Source organism: Triplophysa dalaica, chromosome 21 (assembly GCF_015846415.1).
Source record: "Triplophysa dalaica isolate WHDGS20190420 chromosome 21, ASM1584641v1, whole genome shotgun sequence".
NCBI classification, from domain to species: domain Eukaryota; kingdom Metazoa; phylum Chordata; class Actinopteri; order Cypriniformes; family Nemacheilidae; genus Triplophysa; species Triplophysa dalaica.
Genome location: NC_079562.1, coordinates 6,134,194 through 6,155,540, shown reverse-complemented (window position 1 = coordinate 6,155,540; position 21,347 = coordinate 6,134,194). Strand labels below are relative to the sequence as shown.

At 38.8% G+C, this 21,347-nt stretch overlaps 1 protein-coding gene across 1 annotated transcript in view; it reads right to left on the bottom strand.

Moving 5' to 3' along the window:
- Positions 1 to 21,347, bottom strand: part of arhgef10la (Rho guanine nucleotide exchange factor (GEF) 10-like a) — a 105,709-nt gene that overhangs the window by 69,993 nt on the left and 14,369 nt on the right. Inside the window, 13 exon segments of the mRNA XM_056735107.1 lie at positions 1,913 to 2,085; positions 2,739 to 2,884; positions 7,203 to 7,373; positions 9,990 to 10,082; positions 11,133 to 11,152; positions 11,155 to 11,248; positions 12,780 to 12,959; positions 15,144 to 15,221; positions 15,466 to 15,569; positions 16,391 to 16,499; positions 18,282 to 18,365; positions 20,948 to 21,075; positions 21,197 to 21,283. Of these exon segments, the coding sequence (XP_056591085.1) occupies positions 1,913 to 2,085; positions 2,739 to 2,884; positions 7,203 to 7,373; positions 9,990 to 10,082; positions 11,133 to 11,152; positions 11,155 to 11,248; positions 12,780 to 12,959; positions 15,144 to 15,221; positions 15,466 to 15,569; positions 16,391 to 16,499; positions 18,282 to 18,365; positions 20,948 to 21,075; positions 21,197 to 21,283 (1,467 nt within the window).

Below are 21,347 nucleotides of genomic sequence, written 5' to 3'. Positions count from 1 at the left end.
ATGTGATTTGGGCGAGAAACCCCATGGAGTGACATCACAAGGGAGGAGAGATGTGACGCGAGGCCAGCCAAAGCAATGTCGGGATAGTGCTATAAATAGCCGGTGACTGGAGAAAGTAGGCATTCAGAGACAGCAGAGCAGACTACAGCGAAGGTGTCTGGAAAATGGTGATTAAAGTGGCGGCTTAGCGTTACATAACCAGAAGTGTGTGCCAACAGCGCAAACGAGTCATTGAATAGAGTGAAGAAAAGAGAAGGCAAGTGAGGGCAGAAAAACAGGGAGAGAGGAAGTAGAATTATTATAATTATTATAACATTGGTGAACAGACAGTCCAAAAGCTATAGATGAGATGACTACCTAAGTTAGTTTACCTGCTTAAAAAATAGTAACTTGTAGATACTTAATTTCAAAGATATTTTGCATCAGAATGCTTATGACTTTGTTACGCAGAACTTAAAAGAAGATATTTGAAAGAATATTGGTAATCGAACAAAGGTACACTAAAGCCCAATTTATGATTCCGCGTCGGACCTAAGCCGTAGCTTCCGCAGAGGCTCATACACTACACGGTAGCCTAACGTGCACCTCTCCAAAAATGTACGTCCCCTACGTGGACTGCAAGCGCTGTGATTGGTTTGTTTGAACCCCTCCCTCAGGTCATAAAATCCTGCGATAGACTCATGTTACTTCTGTATTATCATCTCAAATCTGAGTCATAATGGTCTGAAATGACAAGACGATGAGTAAATAATGAAATAATCTATCCCTTTAACGGCAACTGTCAGTTTAATTGCAGTTGACTTTACACAAAGATGCAATTTTATGTTTCAAACAAAGATGGCGACATAAAGGCGACGGGTGCTCATTTAATGACTTCTATTGCCACGAACATTTTTCGAAAGGTTTTAAACCATCTTATTCGTAACATTTTTTCTAGTGTTAATAAATGATATTTGTGTTTGATCTGTTATTCTATTGAAAAGGGTAAGATGAAAGGGCTTATTTAAGATGCAAAGGCATGTCTTATTTCTTTAATAATTAGAATACACTTGTTAACAATGAATATCAATATAATTGCTTTCATTTGTATAATTAAACCAACATAAAAAAAAAGTTTTAAGTGTTCTTTTCGAGTGTAAAGATTTCAAATGAGATAAAATGTCTAACAACATTAGCGTTTTAAAAAACAATGACAGCGGCTCCTGGCCCAGAAAAGTGATTTTTAAAGTTAGTTCAGAATGACCGTCATACAGTATTACAAGCACGCAACCCACATTCAATTTTTAGAGCCTCAGTCCCAATGAGAGACAAAAAGCAGCAGAGATTTAAGAGACTTTCTGAAAACTCGCCTGTGAGCTGTCGGCTAGAGCCCCACATTAAACATCTTCTGTCATCTAATTTCCAGCCTCCCCTGTGTGCACAATACAACATAGATGTTCTAGAGACAACACCATTAATATTTCAGCTGGTAAGCAAAGGCCTTAACCAGCAAAAACCTTCACATCCTGATAACACTTTGTACCTCTGGTGCTCTGTCAGCAAATTGATCTTAGTTCCCGACAATTGTTCTTTTCCTCCCGTCTGTCGTCAAACTCAAAAATAATAATGGTATGTAAAAAGGTTCAAGCCTGATTCTGATCGCCCGTTCCGAATGGGACTGGAGGGGAAATAATCTGCCTAGTCTAATGACAGCACACTGAATATGTTTGTGGTCTAGCAGACAGTGAAATAAGATTGCTCAGAGCATGCCTCTGTTGATCCTCTCTATCTCTAGCGAGACAACCCCATCTGTGAAGGCCTTGAAAAGGTGCACTGCTCATGAGCAAATGATCAAGAATGATTAAGACTTCCATGTTTATCTGATTGTTTAGAAATTTCTAATTACAAAGGAAATAATAAGAGTTGCTGTTACCTGCTCCTGAAGAACTGCCGGGACGCTTAACGCCTCCGAGTTGATAAAGAGCGTCCTTGCTTTGGGAGCCTTCTTGGCCAACCTCGACTACCTGAACCTGTTGCAAGGGGGCACTCCATTTCATGGTGTACTTGGGCCCCACTGGTACCAGACTGCTGATGTCAGGAGGCCCCCTGGTGGTGGCAAGAGGACAAACATGACCACACTCCCTCACAAGTGTCATCTAGCATAATATAATTAAGATCCACTTGACAGAAAATAATGCTTTTGCAAAGTCATAAAAGAAAAAAAGGATCTGACAGAGGGTACACTATGGAAATCTGGAGCCTCAATTGTTAGGAGCACATTAGCGTTTATAAAAATGTATTCTTGTAATACAGGATAAGCATTGAAATCACCATGTTAAGGCCTTCTAAAGGGCACGCCGGGCCTACTGTGCTTCAATAAAATGACTAGTCTGCTTTGAGACTGGGCACTGGCGCAAGCTTTTTAGCTTCTCTGTTCACCTTTTGTGCTGTTGAAATTGGATCAATGGTGCTGTCATAGGTAATCTATTTCAATGCACCACAGGAGGCCTTCATTCCTGTGTTTTTTGTTGATAATTCCCATTACAGCAGCTTAAAAACCCTGCTATTTATTTCCAAATAATGAAGGCCCGTTTGACACATGCCCTGCATGTTTCCTGCACCATATCGGTGTAACATCACCGTAATATATTTCTGTAATACTTTAGCTCTAGTCTGTATTTAGAATGACAGAGGGGCGGTAGTCTGTCAGGAGGCATGCGGAGAAAGATCATCAACCTTGTCCCGGAAACGTAGCCTACTTGACATTGATGTTGGCGCAGATGAGCATGTCACCGAAGAGAAAGACTTTCCTCTCCTTCGACTTGAGGACCTGTCCGCGTTCGCCGTACACCGTCTCAATCAGGGTCTCGCACAGGATCAAAGAGCTCTGCTCCGAGTTCAGCAGCTGAGGAAAACACAATGAAAATGCTTATTACAAAATAAAGCCTATCAATTACATGGCTATACCTTGGGTTTGCAAATAGGACACTTAAAGGTCCAATGTGTAAAATTTAGCGGCAACTCTCTTCTGGACTACAAACTGTTGATAAAAAGGCACAGTAACATCGGCACTAACTTCGAGTCCTAAAGAAAAAAACGTGTCCACAGCTTCTGGCAATCTTCTAATGCTCCTCAATAGAGAGTGTTTTAACATACTGCCTCACAGTGTGGTATAGGGGCTGCTCGGAAGCTGACATAACAGCTTTACAGAGGCTCTTAAAGAATGCGCAGAGATCATCCACTGGCCTCTTCCCTTACTTAAGAACATTGCAGACACCGGCTACCTGTCAAAATTATTGTTAATTTAATTTTTTTCCGCACCCCGACCATCACCTCTTCGGTCTTCTGCCCTGGGGGAGGTGATGCAGGGCAGCTAAGGCACGCAGCACAAGGCTCAAAAATAGTTTCTATCCATTAGCCATTTGTGACCCGGGACAACAAAACCAGTCTCAAGGGTCAATTTAGAAATTGAGATTCTTACATATTCTGAAATAAATAAGATTTCTATTGATGTATGAGTTGTTAGAATAAGACAATATCTGACTTCGATACAACCTTTAAAACTCTGGAATCTGTGAGTGCAAAAAAATCTAAATATTGAAAAAATTGCTTTTGAAGTTGTTAATCAGAGGCATTGTGGCAGGCCATCCACTCACAAAAACACTTTTATATATATAAGGTAGGAATTTTTTGGCATAAAAGAAAAATCGATAATTTTGACCCATCCAATGCATTTTTGTCTTTTACTAAAAATGTTCCCGTGCTACTTAAGACTGGTTTTGTGATCCAGGGTCACATTTAGACTCTAAACTAATGATTATTCTGCAGCTATTTATCATATGCATTACATCATAAGTTGTCAATGTGGACTGAGAATCTTTGTCAGTTTCCTTATTTTCCTGTTGGACTATTATCTATTGATTCTATGAATTTAATTTCATCTCTGAGGATTGTGCAATAATGATTTGGTACTTCTGACCTGCCTTCTTATCCAAAAGCTATGCTGCACTACACTATTCACCATGCTAAATTACAATTATTATATGACACTTTACTGTGGATTTGTGAAAAAACGGCCTGGAATTTTGTATCATACTCTCTCCCCCTACTGCTGAATATTTGTTTTGTAAATGCAATGGGATTGTAGTACTATGGGTTAGGTACATAAATGTAGGTATACTTATTTAAATAGCACTGCCGAGTTCCCAGGAATTTCGTTGTATTTTGATGCAATGACAAATAAATGTTTATTATTATCTAGTGGCGATGTTGTGAATTGCAACCAACGGCTTACTCCCCCTCCCTTTCGAAGCACTACGGTGGGTGACACAGAATCAAGACGTCGACATGTTTTCACTTCTTTGCCGAAGGACACACTCTGTAGAGCAGTTTGTCCAGGCTACTCATGAAACAACATGGTGAATTCCACGCAATACACTAACATACTGTACAGACATACAACTCACTCAAATATTCGAAACACCTATTCTCAATGTCTACAGGACAGTTTCAAAAAAACTTGTTTTGCGTTACGAGATGCTCCCATAGTTCATACTCATTACATTACCAATAATACACAAGCAACATCGCTGCAGCATTGCCCAAAGTCCAGCGGCTCAAACAAATATTACGTGCTGGTGTTTGATCAGTGAGGAGAGTAGTTTTATAAATAATGCATCTGCTTCTGTAGCCTCGCCGCAACAACGCATCTCACGAAATGAGTCGCTGCATCCAGGGGGAATTGGCAACGGCGCTTGGCCTTTGTTGAAATGCATGGAAAAATTAGACCTTCAGTCAGTCACGACGCTTTCTCCAGACTCATTGTTTTTATAGTAGGCCTACCAGCGCCCCCCGGAGGACTCAAAGGCAACGTGAGCGAGGGATGGGTAGGCTTTCAGTGTCTGGAGGGTGTCAGTGGAATGGTTTGTAAGTTTGGAGGGATGTTAGTGCGTAAGTCAGAGAGAGAGAATGAGAGAGAGACAGAGGTCTATGTGATGTGCGTGTTGAAGAGAGACATGTAGATATCGCAGTCTTAGACTGAGACTATATAATACTGTGCACAGCTATCTATATAACTTGGATAGTCTGAGACGGGGAATGAATATTTCATTTTATGTTTATGGTGTAATGGAACTGACTCGTTCACATTGGAATTCAGCTCTCTCGCTGCACCAAACGAAACACTGTGGACAGCCAGAGAGCTCACTTGAATCCCTGAAACAGAAACAGCGGTATTGTCAGAGCTCTTGCTGTTAGGACACAAGAACACATGGACAAACGTCTGAATCCGGCCATACATTGATTCAATTCCAGCTCTCCTTTTATTCTGTCATTCAATTTCTCATGCTTTAGTAAAATAATCAAACTTGGAAATAAATCAGTGGACAAGAGAACTATAATATAAAAAACATGGCTATACTTGAAATGAATCCTGCCTAGTATGCAGTACAATGTCAAGGTTATTATAGTTTAGTAGAACTAAAACTTTTTAAACATTTTTGTTTCATCAATCAACCAAAGAACATAGCTGCTAAATTACTAAATGTAAATTTGACAAAATTGTCAACTATAAACGGAAATAAGTTAAAGTTGAGACACTAAAAGTTTTAACTGAAAATAAATGATGAATAAAGATGAAATAAAAATCTACTTATACAACAACATAAAAATAAATAAAATGACAAAAGCATATAACCAAATGGCTAATAAATACAAAATAAATACAAAATGAAAATACCACAAAAAACACGAAAATATAAAACAAAAGCTCATTTAAAATAACAAAATGGAAAACTAAAAATATAAAATGAAAGCTCATTTAAAATAATACAACAGAAACCAAAACAAAAGCACCTGCCCTGTAACCCACATACTAGATTAAAAATAAAAAAAGCTTTTGAGCTTTTGATTATAACTGTTTATTCATTCACATATGAATTGAAAGGTTGTACACTGTACTGCATTATTGAAGAATGCATAGCATGCTGTGTGTAACATAAAATACATAAAATACTGCCCAATTACCATTCTGTGCAAAGCACAAATACTACAGAAGAATAGTAAATGCAAAAATAACCCAAAAGAAGGAATTCATCACAACGGACGGATGCAGACCAAGTGTGAGTGAGAGAGAGAGAGAGAGAGAGAGAGAGAGAGAGAAATGATTGCTGGGGTTGAAGGCGCGAGACAGCGATATACGGATAAAAATAAAAAGTATGAGACAGACTAGCATCTTAGACTTTCCAATTAAGTGTCTCATTTGCTCCCTAATTCCTCTTCTTCAGAAATGCATTTGTTCAGATTAGCAGCAGCTGGGTTATGATATGAGCTTGCTAATGGAGGAGAAACACCCCTGTCTAGTATTCAGGCAGTGCTATAAGTGTGGTAATGGCCCATCGTTGCTGCTGATTATAACATCCAAAGCGGGGAGATCGGGAGATGGGGATGGTTATTTTCAGGGTCAGCTAATCTTCAGGTTTTTCCAGATAAATCGGTTGAACACTGTGTTTTCCTGTCACTATCAGTTGTTGCTGGTCAGTTTGTACTATATGACCCCATTTTTATGACTGTACAATACACATCTAAGAACTGTGTAAAAACATGGCATCATTTAATGATGCAAAACGTTGTGGCCATTTTCATTCACACGTGAAATTAAAATGGCAGCGCACAAACCTCAGTAAGCCCTGACGCTAATGTTGCCAATGGTTTGCCTTGTAGATATTAAAGACGTCACGCAGTCTAAAGTCTATCGTACTTGGGTAATAGAGGGAACCGATGGACATCTCATTCTCAGAAACCTTAAAGCAACAGTCCACTCAAAAATAAAAATTCTGTCTCCATATAAAGAAATTTACAGTTTTGGAGTAACTCAAGGGTGAGTAAATGATGACAAAAACTGGGGTGAACTTTCCCTTCAATGTAGCTTTATTAGGACAATCATAATGTGAAGGGGACACAATTTTTATCCGAACATTAACATTTTAACACGTTATCCATTCCTGTGCTCCTTTTGGTTCTTTGTCACACTGCATGACTGAAACCCAAAATATTTTTTTTCATCAAAAATGACATGTATGCTTATCTAATGCTGATACATGGTAGTATGAGTATCTAACCAATGCAATTCTTTTGTTTAGGACTCACGCTGTTGTTATGACATCGAAGCAAGAGTAGCACACAATCAATGAGTGAATGTCTTTGTGTGTGTGTCCATTCCTCACCTTGCTGAGTGTGCGGTCACTGACACAGCGAGCGAGCTGTTGCGTCTCAGTGATCTGATCAGCCACCCTTTTCTGCTCATTCAGTTTCTCAGCGAGGGTCTCCAATTCAGTCAGAGCCAATTGCAGGGGCAGCCTGTCTACATGACCAGCGGGGGTGTTCTTCAGCATGTCCTTCAGAGAGATCAAATGCAGGTGATACTGGGGTAGAAATCTCATGCATCTGGATTCAGAGTATGCTTTAGATGCATCTAACAATCTCATATTCAATCTAATATAGCTGTACCGGTGTTATGTACACTACCGTGGCAACGGTGTTGAATTACTGCATGCAGCTTTAGGCCCGATTCACATTTCACATCTTTTCCACGTGCATATTCTATATTTTAAATGTAGAAGTGAGACCCTCACATTTTTCTAGGCGCGCATTACGGTGGCTGACACAGGAATAAGATGTTGTCAGGTTTTCGCTTCTTAACTAATGGATATAACGTATTTACAAAACACTCTCTTTAGAGCAGTTTGTCCATTTAGGGCTACTATAGAAACAACATGGTGAATTCCACGTAAGCTCATTCTAAGGTAATAAAAACATAACGCTTTATTATATGGCTTTGTACACCTACGAAGACAAAGTTGCATTTCTGTCAACAGATCCTCCAAATAAATTACACACTGGACCTTCAAACAATGGTAAACATTTTCTAACTTCCTTTCTCTCTTTTTTCAACTAGCCTACTCAACAAATCAACCTTTTGCTACAAATGTTGCACATTTTTCTTACCTTTAATGCTTTGAATTAAAACATTTTTTTATGTATATTTTATTTTTTTGTGTGTTGTTCTAATGTTTATCATTATTACCTTACTGTAACTGCCACCTTATTTCATTTCCTGTCTCTGCTCATTGTGTGTATGGATGCTTTGGCAATACTTCTTACCTTTAATGCTTTGAATTAAACTATTTTTTTATGTATATTTTATTTCTTTGTGTGTTGTTCTAATGTTTATCATTATTTCATTTCCTGTCTCTACTCATTGTGTGTAGGGACGCTCTGGCAAAACTTTTTATGAATCAATCCTGCCAATATAGTTCTTTGAAATTAAAAGAGAGAAACAGAGAGGGCACGAGACAGAAGTGGTTTGGTGATGGCGAGAAAGAAAGTGATAATGAGAGAATGTGAGGAAATGAGTTAAAAGGCAATAAGTGAGAAAGTAGAAAGGAAGCAAATGAAATCAAGTAAACGAGAACACACACAATCATTTGAGGAAGCTAATGGCACAATGTAATGAGTGCACCTCACCACACAGAGAACACATTAGCCATTGTGATGTACTATAGCAACATTAGCATCCATTTAAAGCTGGTACCCTCACACTCACGAAACACTAGAACGTGAGACGGTACTGTTAGTCTGACCCATTTTTTTTTGATGCGAGCGTGTTACTCTAATGGGAGTCATTATCGCAGTTGTGCCCTAAAAGACAATCATTCACAAACCCTTTTTTGGGAAAAGACAAAACCACAATTCAACAGTTGCAATTACGATAGCATGACTTGATGCCTCTTAAAAGGATAGTTCGCCCAAAAATATAAAAATTCTGTCATCATTTACTCACCTTCTTGTGGTTTTATTCCTGCAGGACTTTCTTCTGCAGAACACAAAATAAGATATTTTGAAAAATGTTGGTAACCGAACAACAGTAGTACCCACTCACTTGCATTGGTTTTGTGTCCATACAACAGACGTGAATGTGTACCACCATTGTTTAAAATATCTTATTTTGCGTTCTTCAGAAAAAAGAAAGGCATGAAGATTTAAAATGACAAGAGGGTGAATAAATAATGATAGAATTATCTTTTTTGGGTGAACTATCCGTTTGAAGTTACGGTTCTGGAAAAAAGAATACATTGGGGTTTACAGTTTACTCATTTATGGTTGATTAAGGGCTTGAAAAGAACAACTCAGATAACAAAAGAAATCAGGGACGTCTCATGCCGCCTGGGTATCTTGTTCTGTCAAATGTGTGATTAAACACAGGCTTAACTCTAAAGTCAGAGCATTGGGATCATTCCTTATTCACATGCATAAATTATCTATCAAAATTCATGTGTAATCGATGCCTACTGAGCTATGAAATAAAGTGCCACAGCTCCCCCCGCATGCCAGAGTTCAGCTCTGAATTCTTCGCTCGTTCTCCGTCCAAAGAAAAAACGAAGAGTAAGTGAATGAAGGACATGAGAAAGTAAGAGAGTGACCGGTCCAGCGGTGAAACTTGTGAATTCTTGACATTTCACTATCATCTGAGACCTGCTGGCTGAGAAGAGCACTGTGATATTTCTCAAGTAGATCCTGTTGTATCTCTGACATTTCAGCACGTGATACGCATGCTTATTTATTAAAAGCAGCAATTCATAACTTTTTTTGATTAAAAACAAAAACAGTTAATGAGCTTTGAAAGAATACTGTATATACAGTACATGACTTTAAATGACAGAATTGTCCATATTATTTATTCAATGCTTTTATGGTTTATTCATATTTCCTACACATAAATCAGACTTTGGCTATCCTGATGCATCTATACAACATCGTATCATGGCCGTGAGCCAGGGGAGAACAGAACCTGTGCACCAGTAGGTTACCAGAAGACTTGGCATGGTTTCAGCTAGTCGTTCAGTGTCTAATAGACTTGCTTGGCCACCAATTTCCAGTCACTTGAAAGAGCACGCCCCCTCCAGCACTCTAAAAGCGAACCGTTTGAAAATAGTTTATTGATAAATACTGACCTGCAGGAGAAGGATGAACTGAGGAAATCGCTGAATGGGCTTCACCATCAGACCGTAGAGGGTTATGCGGTCAACGCTGGATGCCTGCTTTTTCTGTGGACATGAAGAAAGAGAAAAATCCAAACGGTGATGAAGAGCAAAGTGGTAAGGAAGAGAAAGGCAACGCAAAAAGAACAGATGCAGTCATTCAACGTGGAGAGCTGAAGAATTTTGGCACTCGGGAGTCACAAAGGTTGGTGGAGATTAGCATTATACTATTGATTCTTCACGTTCTGCCAGAAGACTTTGGCAGTCACTGAACAATACAGTTTCAGGGAGTAGGTAATCATCAGAGCCCTCCATGCTTCAAAGCAACAATGTCAGTCTCAGTATTTGTAGAGTTTAAATGGTTTCGAAGATGCTAAAGTTACCATCAACAAAAAGCATATTGTTGCAATTATAACACTGCATAAAACGTTTGCGTTTACAGTTCTTGTTCTTGGTCTAAACGGGACTTAAAGTGATAGTTCAAAATGAAAATTCGGTCATTCACTCACTCTCTTGTCGTTTTAAACCTGTATGACTTTTTCTTCAGTAGAACACAAAAGAAGATACTTTAAAAGTTGTTACTCGAACAGAAACTTTACCCATTTGCTTGCATTTACTTGCATAGAAATGAATGGGTGTCACACTGCTCGGTTACAAACTTTCTGTAAAATATCTTCTTCTGTCTTCTGCGGAAGAAAGAAAGTCATATAGGTTCGAAATGGCAAGAGGATGAGTAAATGATGACAGAATTTTAAATATTGGATGAACTGTCCCTTTAAGGACTGATGATGTAAAAATTGTTCAATTTTGTGTGTGTAATTTTCTTTAAAGATGACTGTAAACAACCTCAGATTTCCTTTTAGATAAAACATATATTTTTTACGTTAAGGTGTAACAAAACCTAAAACAAAATTTAAGTAGAACTGAGAAGCAAGTGGCTTGCCTTAAAAGATGTTGTCACTCCGAGACTAGCTATTCAAATTAATACCCAAAACAGGGGAAAATGAAAGGAAAGAAAGTCTTAAAGGTTAATAATCCATAAAGCAGCACAGCCTCAGCAGAAGTCAGAGTGAAACACGTCAAAAAGTGTTATTGAAAGCAGAGATCCGCTCTTACCTTAAGGAACTCTAGAAAGCTGGTTTAGACATGCAGGCTTTCTTAATGAGGGCCATGGCATTGGTGAAGTTATTGACGTAATCACTGTATACATCCAGCACCATGGACTTTGAGAACTATAGGGAATGCAGAAAGAGGATTGATTGGAGAACTCATTTCATAGGTGATGTTCATTATCTGCTTTGTTTAGGCATCTCCTCGGAGATACCTTGTTAAATTATCTCCTTATGATTGTGGATCTAAAATTACTATGAAATTGTTGCTGTCTTGGCAGTCAGGTCGCTCTAAATGTGATTACTAGGCGAAGAAATGGAAGTAGGCAGTAATTTTTGTGTGGTATTTATGCAGCAAAGCGCCACTGTTTACCATCCCAGACACCTACAGTAAACATCCTTGAAAGTCCATTACTACTAGGTGTTTAGAGTAGGAAAATGGCAGCCATCCATTCACTCTGCTTTGATTGAAGTCTAACAGTCCTGCTGACAACAGCAGCGCTCGCAGGAGCTAGAGAGGACATTAACCAGCCACAAATAGACGTTAACCCCTGTCAAACAGCGGGCTGGGACTGCCGGGTACTTCAGGAAATGATTCAGAAGGCAAAGATGTTATTTTCAACAAATGCACAGAAAAACAGGGACAAGTCCACTAAACAGATGCACAGTTAAAATAGCGTCTAATTCACAAACTTTTGATTAAAATCAGTCAAGTTTGAGCAGGTGCTCCACCCGTCTAAACTGTACAGTTTAGTCGCATATTCTTACAATGTGTGTAGATGGTTTCAAACCAACAACAAAATCAACCATTACTGCGCATGTAAGGCTTCTTTTAGCCCAAAATTAATTTCCGGTACACAGCCCCAAAGAATAGAGACCCTGCAGTTTATTTCCGAAAAAAAAAGAGGAATAACAAGTAAGTTGCATTAGCAAGCTATAATTATGACTAGCCAGTATTATTTTGGGTCACCAGTTGAACAGTTACTTGCCTAATCTTAAATGCGACAAAGTTAGCCACAGGACCCAACAAATTGTTTATTTAATAAAATGTATATACAATAAAATTAAAAAAATTGTTTATCTAATACAATAATTAGACAATACAATGTTCATACAAAAAATTATTTATATCAATAAAAGAAATTATTAGTTTTATTACCGGACCGATCAACAAACACAGACCAGAAGTTAACTGCGGGCAAGGCTTGTGTGTCCGATGAAACAGTCTATACAACAGTTCATGTATTTTGGGTTTCCACGCTTTCCAACGCACAGTAGTGCAACTTCAGCTAAAAATGGAGTAGTGAATAGTGCTCCTTAGACTTTATGAAGACCAATAGTGCCATATTACTATATTCAAGCAGATCAGAGAGGCCAAACTCTCTTTTTTACCAGACCAATAATGAGAAAAGCCTTGGGGTCACTATAGACACTTCATGCATTATTCCATCGGATCCTCCATGGCCATGACTCACTTTACCTGTGAATACTATGGACAGCCCCACTCACTTACAGTAATTGGCTATACTGCTGGTACCTACAGATTATTAGCATTAGACTCAGACAACCATAATATCCCACAATCATGTTCTGTAGTGTGGTCTATGAGAGAGTTAAATGTGCAGATCCCTATTACATTGATTTTAATACTCACTGAAGCTACAAATAGGTCGCCAATCTTTTCACTAGTGTCCCATTCGGCCACCCGAGAGGACAGGGCAATCTGGAACATGGAGTGGCACTGCGTGATTTCCCTCAGACGGAAAAACATGGGACGGATTTTCCTGATGCTGAGGATCCGAGGCTCTGCCTCCATCAAAGGACGCTGGTATTCCTGAGAAAACACAAGAAATGTATTTGTACATGTGTTCTTGCATTTCTTATGTATGTCTTATAGGAATAAAAACGTTGAGTTTACTCAAATATCTACAGTACAGAGACTTGTCATTTTATACTGATAAGACTTGGCTTTGCATCTTTTGATTTTCACAGTCATAGGGGTTCGAAACAACATGACGGTGAGTAAGTGATTCACAATTTTTTGGGTGATCTATACCTTTCCGGTTGAACGATTTTGTATTTATGGTGAATAATTTCATTTACAGCTCTGACTTCCCTCACCTTGACAATGGAGGGAGATTAAAAATGTGTTCAATTAATCTTAACTGGGAGGTGAAAAAATCATGCCTCTGTGTATTATCCATTTCATTCATTTGAATACAAGATACGAAATGTCCTATTTGCATATATGAATACATCTTTGAAATAATGCACGCATTTGACACATGAAGATGTATGCATTCTTATTAATTCACAGTCACCACTCTTTCTAAGGCCCCTTCAGGATTTCTTCTCAGTCAATGAACCTATTTTTTATTTTATTAGATGTTCTACGCTTTAATCCTTACATTAGACTAGTTTCTCTGAATAATAAAGTGTAATGGATCTCCGATTTGTACTTGGCAAGCAGCTACAACTATATACAGCCAAGGAAAAAATAAGACACCATTTCAAAATTATTTTACGTTTTTCTGAATTTACTATTTGTTTTGGTAAAAAACGTAATTACGGTTTTATTCTGTGATCTACTAACAATATTTCTCCCAAATCTTAAATGAAAATGTTGTTTCTATTTGCATTTATTTGCAGGAAAATGAATAAAACCGGATAAAATAGCGGAAAAGATCTCTAATACTGCAAAGAAAAAAGTTCATATTCACTTTAAGGCAAAACAAACATTAATATTCGTACAAGTAGGAAAAGTAAAAAAAATTGTGATAACCTGGGTTTTTAACATTTGTCTTGTCATGCTATCAGTCTTTCACATTGCTGTTGGATGACTTTTTCAGTTCTTAGGTTTGATTTTGTTGAAAATCTACAGACACTTGACTTGAGTAAACACAATACACCTTGAAATACTGATCAAATGAAAATTTGGAACGGTCTCTAAATATTTTCAGCGGTGTAGATACACAATATAAACTCTAAATTGAATTCATTTAGTTGTAAAAACTAAAATATCAATACTTTGGTCTAATCTTATGCCAAATATTCCCAATGATGCTTTCAAATTTCTTTAGGTAAATGTTTGCTAGCCCTGATTTCCTTAAACTGGAAAACAAGCTGGTGACGTCCATAAATAAACAACCCGACCAAATCTATATAGGCAAGACACTTTCCTAGTTAGACTGTGGACACAATAGATTTTTTTGCCTGCTTTCTTCCCATCCCTACAGTCGCCAAAGCTAATGAATTATCGACAAAGAGAAAATAAGACAAAGGATGAGGCAATGAGACGATGCGCCCCCAGACAACAGCACTACTAAACTTAATCACACACCCCCATCTCACCTCTCCCTCCCCTTTTCAGGACCAATGTGCCATATCTAGCCACCTAGACCACGTCTTGCAAGTTGCAAAGAGTGGAGGAATGTAAAGTACACCTGACAGAGCTTTGATTTGCCAACAAATCTTGGAGATACATGCTGAATGACTAGATTTCATAGAGCATAAAGCTGTCATTGATCTGAGATTCAATTTTAGACGCAGCCTCTGCCTTCAAAAGAGGGCGATAACAAATGCCTTTCTATCAGCTGCTAGCTAAGATCGGAATTAAAACTCCACACTATGAAACCCACCAGACCTGCTGGTTCCATTTAAAGCAATGTGCATATGAATGCAAAACCGTTATTATGAGACAATTTATAGTGTTAGCTGATGTTTTGCGGCCTTGAAAATCTATAGGCAGCAGTCTTTTTATTCTGTTATGTTCTGTTTATGCAAACATGTGTCACTAAAAGCAATTAAAAAACACTAAAGCAGTCAATAAAATTCGTCTTCAGTATGTATAATACTCTTCTGAATTCGAGACAGCACAAAACATTCTTTTGAGGTATCAAAGGACTGAATTTTTGTTTGATCCCAGTGCACTGAAAGAAACAAAAAGCTGTTCTATCGATGTACCATACACACTTATTCCTGGAAAAGATGCACTGACCCATGAGCCCCTTCATCTTACCTGTAAGATCCGTTTTAGGGAGTACAGGTAACTCCTCTCACTTTGCACAATGGAGCTCAAAATGTGGCGGCGGACAATCTGCGAAAGAGAGGAAAGTCTCGTCATTGGCGTAGACTAGAAAAAGGCATTATGGGTACAATGACATCTGGATGCATGTGAAAAGAAAGCAGCTTCATTCTGAGTCGAGGTCATATTTATTCTGGTTCTACATATCTGAAATGGAATAATGTGTATTTTGGCATGTGCTGTGTGCACACGCAGCTTAAATGCATTTTAAATACAGCCTCTCATTTTCATCCCCGGTAAATAGATCCACACGCACCTGTTGGCTGCTAAGTCCATCTGGCATTGGTCCCAGCTGTGCAGGTGGGTGTTTTGCCTCCGAAACCATCACATCCAAGTACCCTGTATCATCCTCGGTGTCATCTGTCATCGCAACGTGCAAAACACACGTTCAAATGTTTTGTTTATTCTTACAAAACAAAAACCGCATCAATCCCTTTTTATCTTAATACAATTCAGAAAAGATCCCAAATGCAGAGTACAATTCAAACAGCTTCTACTAGTATAGAACAGGGTGTACCACATCCAAACAAGCTTTCAATCCACATAGTAACTAAGGAAAACCGCCAGATATACAATTTTTCACCTTTATAGAAGCTGAAATCATTACGTTTTTGCAAAAAATGATAATGTCTGAGTAAAAAGTCATTTGAAACTATAAAGATTAGATGGCCATTTAGGACATAGTTTCAATTTGCAAATACTAATCTTGTCTGATCCCAGATCATTTTCTCCCTTGGCAAATGTCCTCATCAACTCTTATGTCCATATTTTATATAGAAGAACCTGTTTGATTTAACATGCTTTGTTGCCTCTCAAATACTTCCCATCATCTACCTCTATGCCTCATTTTTCTTTCCTCAGCAGTCTATTCTCTTAAAAACTGAATTTAAGGCATTAAAATGTCCAAATATACAACATTCCTCCAACTTCCATCCATTAATTCTAGCTTAATTCAATGAACCGCCCTGTTCATCATTCAAGTGCATCTTCCAACGTATAATAGCCTCTTACCTGAACAGGGCTTTCTCTATCAAAGAAAAGACAGGTGAGGGGCTCAAAGAAATGAGATTTATTTTTCAGCACCTAAGGCTGTATTCATGGCAAGAACTAGTCAATCTATACAAGTCTGATCTAAAAAAAGAAATGAGCTAAATAATACAATAAAACCATTCTTAGACTACCTGAGTGCTCCTTTTTATGCAAGAATGAGACTCTTCTCATCACCGCCATTCTGGTCTTCTCCAGGCCATCTTTCGTTCCGCTACGTGCCGCCTGCATCAGCTGGTGGACCTGCAGGGGAACAGGATATCATGGGAGCCCAGCTAGAGTCGCTCTCCATAACCAATAGTGTGGCAGTGCCTTATGGAAAAAGGTCAACCATCTCGAGCCCTCCAGCATAATCAGCTATGCAACGATCTGCCAGCCATTTCTGAGACACCAGTTCAATGCACAGAGAGGCATCTGGGTGTGGGTTGAACCAGGTCTGTTTCGATGGCCACAAGCATGTCTGAGATGACATCAAAGCACAGTGACATTTTTACATTTGGAAAAAGGAGGGGCAGCCCATCACTGCAAGAGCATGTGAAAATGGCCTTTTTGAACCACATGAGAGAGGTTTACTTTATACCCAAAACCTACCATCATACTGTTCATGTCAAATTAGAGATAAGGGAAGCAAAATATAGTTTCTTTATAGTGGAGGTGATTGGAATTCTTATTGAGAGAGAGAGAGAGAGAGAGAGAGAAGGATACGGGCTTTCTCTTCCATAATGTCCCGGTGGATTTTAAGAAAAACTTATAAAACACTTTTCACACTCACTAGTTCACTTGATATGTCCAGTAATAATCTTCAACAGCATATAGACAAGCATCCCTGAAGGATTCAACATCCTTTTCTCCGAATCGCCAACAGTATCATGATTGACAACATTTTGCCGTAGAGATGAGGGTGTTGGAATAAAACGACTCCTTTGCCTTGCATTAGCATTCTCCACATGAGCATTTGATTGTAAAACAGGATCTTTTTAAAGACTGATGTAATGTGAACTTCACCTTTACATAACTAAATGAAAACGTTTGAAACTGTTAGTCTTATTAAGAATCAACCCCTGGGATATAAAAGCGCCTGTAGAAAAAACCCAGATAGAGAAAGAGAGACAGCAAAGCAAAATATAACAGAATATTGGAGTCTCATGATCTACTGTATATTTAACTTGACAAACAGTTGTAAAATCATGATGCTAATGGTGGGAAAACAACCATTATCGCAACATAGCAGTCATAAGCATGCATGTGTATACAATAAGACTGACTACATACATTCCTTGTTGCAATGATGAATAATGCGGCTTTCACATAGGACGTATGCGCTGCGCAATGAAACCCATTCATTTCAATGGCAAGGGCGGTTTGTGCTGCGTTGACCAAAGCACACACGCAGCAGAACACACCGCTGTCGAGCTTGCGCGCACGCCATGGTCAAAGTTCAAAATAGTTAAACGCTCTGTAACGATTACCCGCGTGGCCAATAGAAACAAGGCATCCAAGCACGTAATACATAATGGATGAACAGCTACTGTGTGTGTCGGAATTTCAGACATTTTGTCATATGACATGTTTATTCAAGGTGGCATGTCAGGTGTGTTTTAAGTCAGGTAGCTTGTTGTAGGTAGGCAATATGCATGTGAAATTTACACGGGCAGCAGCAGCATGCCGTATTCCTGCTCCTCCACTACTTTGATATAAAGCTCTTTTGCTATAGAAAATGTATAGAACTCCTGCTGTTTTGAAAACTCTGCCTACTTTGCTCCGGCCAGCGCAGCGCAAATTGAAGAGCTACTTACGTTGAACTGTGTGAAAGCCGCATAATACTGTAATTCTCTTACAAACCAGCATGAAACTCCAAACCACCATCTAAATTCATGTCTGTCTAACCTGTTCCTTTCAACAGGGTAAAGAAAAAAGATTGAGTTTAACCCAGAGCCCAAGAAACTGAGATCACCCCAACTGAAGTCTCTGAACTTAGAAACCGCTTCTACCCGTCTGACGCCATAATTTCTCATATTAGTATACCTGATGTCTGCCCCCCAGTCTCATGGCTAGCTCCTTTTTGGTCCTGGTGTAACGTTCTCTCAGTCGTTGAACATCGGGGGAGAGCTAGGATTATCGTCACGGCAACAGCGCAGGTAATGGCAATAACATGGCAACATGGAGGAGAGGGAGGAATGGACGGGTAAGCATGAGGCATACAGGAGGATGAGAGTATGGCAAATTCAGCAAGCAGTTTAGGATCAACCAAAAGAGCAGATGCAGGAGGTGACTGGCAAGGGAACATGGCTTGGGATGGGGTCAAAGCAGCATTGGGTGGACAGAGGTCTCTCACTTCCACAAAAACATTTAGAAGCTCAAAAATACATCTGTGTTTCTTCATTGTATAATTTAAAAGCAAATTAAAAGCTTGAAAAACTGACAAGAACATTATTTCATTTTATGAATTTAGTTTTGGTAAGCATTGCGGTCATTTTCAGGACGCGGGTGCACTTGCACGATTTTGATAAAGGGAAAGACCTAGAAATGGCTGACTCCGTGCACCGACTACTAAACTAAAAAGCTGATTAAGTCACAACGGGAGAAAGACGTGATTTTGAAACACTGCACACCCTCACAAATGTTCATCTGAGACAAGCAACTCCATTTTAAAAGCCAGCGGCTGTGTCTAAAACCTGAGGTAGGAAGGCATTACGGCACATCTGAATCCATTGTTTGCATAACATCTTTATTCTTCCGCCCAGCCTGTAGGACCACACGCACAGGAATAAAAAATGCCATCATGCCAGGCGGTTAAAAGTGCTGCTACTGAATAACAGCCATTGCAGTCATTAAATATTTGCTTGGCTATCTCTAAAGCTCCCTTGAATTTGTTATGGTTCCTTGGAAGCCTGTCTGAAGGCATTTTCCTCAGAGGTGGCCTTCATGCTAAAACACTGTCTTTTAAGTGACCGACTGAGTCGGTAGCAAAACAGCTGCCTTTGGTTTCAGACACAGCCACAGCCACAAAGACTGAAGTCCATTACTGCTTTCCTTTTTTTTTCCGTTGACGACACCATTTACAAGAAAAACATAAACTCCCAATTATAGCCTATAACTATAATAGCTGCAGGAGGGACTGGTTGAACTGAGCACCAATCACTTCACCATTAGACTCAGCAATCTAATTCTTGCTTATCGAGAAATGTTTGGGTGTAGGAATCGTATGGAGCCTAATTCAACAGAGGTAAAGGTGAGTCTGGCCATGGGAAATTGGTTTCTGAGGGACCGCAGCCTGGGCAAAGTGTTTTCCATACCCGTGTGACCTCATGAACGTGTAAGGGCAGATAACGCAGTGCAGACTGAATTCAAATTTGCAGCAATATAGAGCAGAGAAAAAGTGTGTCAGCTTGGTTTTAGTAGCGGCTTGGCATGCGCTATCAAACACTGCCCTCTTGTGTCGGCAAAATATTGCATCAATATTGCATCCATTGAAATATGGAAGGCAAATCCTGCCGAATTTAAATAAGTAAATTAAATGAGAAAAATTAAATCCAGATTAACAACTTCATTATACATGTCTGCGCGCATAATATGTGCCAAAATGAAATATAAAAATGTATTTTCATTTTTACAATCCGCTGTCCCCGTCAAATTGAAAAAGAAAATGCAATTGGTGATTTGACATTTCATTTTCACAAAAATCCCAAGGCGAGACTGCCAATATGAAAATGAAAATAAAGGTTTTATTAATGCTTACACAATAATACTGACACAATTCAAATTAAAATGTAAAGTTTGATTTTCACTTGATTTTATCATTTTCGTTTACATTTCCAAAGTCATGCAAATTGTTAAATGTTAATCATTGGGTGTGGATAAGCGTCTGCAGTGGAAACGCCCAAAAAAGGCATATCCGTTTATGCCATGGGGGAATTTAGCAAACCATTCAAATTAACTTGTGTATGCCTTGTTATGCACTTGGAGTTAACTCTTGGTAAAGATTACGGCTGACTTGTGCTTGGTGCAATACCAAAAAGTTGCTGTGTGGTGTTGCTCTTCAATTCTTTAGATTGTTCGCCTTGTTGGGCGTCTGTTAACGTATCACAGATGCAGAACACCACACAGCAACTTTTAGGTATTAAACCAGTCGTAATCATTACTAAGAGCTAAGACCAAGCACCTAAGAAGGTCTACACACGTTCATTAAAATGGTTTGGTTCCCCCATAAATGGATATGACATTTTTGTGGGCGTTCCCACCAATGCTGATCAACATGTAATTTGCATGAATTTGATGATTGTGTGGGCATTATTAAAACCTTTGTAAAAATGTTTTTGAAGTTTCTTTTTTCACATTTATCTTTACATTTTCATATTGGCAGTCTTGGCTCAAGATTTTTGTGAAAATTAAATGTTAAATCACCAATTTCATTTTATTTTTTGGGACATATTGTGTGCGCAGTTATGTATAATGAAATGGTTAATCTGGTTTTCATTTTCCTCATTTAATTTATTTATTTAAATTCGGCAGGATTTGCCTTCCATATTGACATAGCACAAGAAGTTGGATCATAAATAAATCCCCTCATCATCTAATGTATCTATCATCCTGCAACTTTGGAGGGTTTATATCCTTTTATATCCTAAGACCTTCATCATTGTGAGGAATGTGTCAATGTGTCAGATGTAGATGGTCTTTAACACACACACCTTACTGCGGGTTGTGGCCCTCTCAGAGTCAGACTGCTCGTCATAGCTTTCAAATTCACTTGAGCTCGAGTCATTATTGGGCCCATGTTGACCCTCCTCTCTTTGAACGTCCTCATAGATCAAGTCAACTGATACAGAAAGCAAACAGATAAACAATAACATTTGGGTGTGAAATTCACATGCACATTTAGGATAACACAATATGTGTTTGTATGTGAGTTTAAGAGGATCTCTCAGATTATGTCTGACCTTCTGGAGATAGATCCTCGTATGGGACATCGTCATAGATCACCTCTGGACTAGCGGTCTGGTGTTCCAGGTCACCAGAGGGCTCACCTCGGGGAAAAAAATAAAAAATGTGTGTTAAAGGATGTTCATAAGGGTGTGTGCATATACTTTA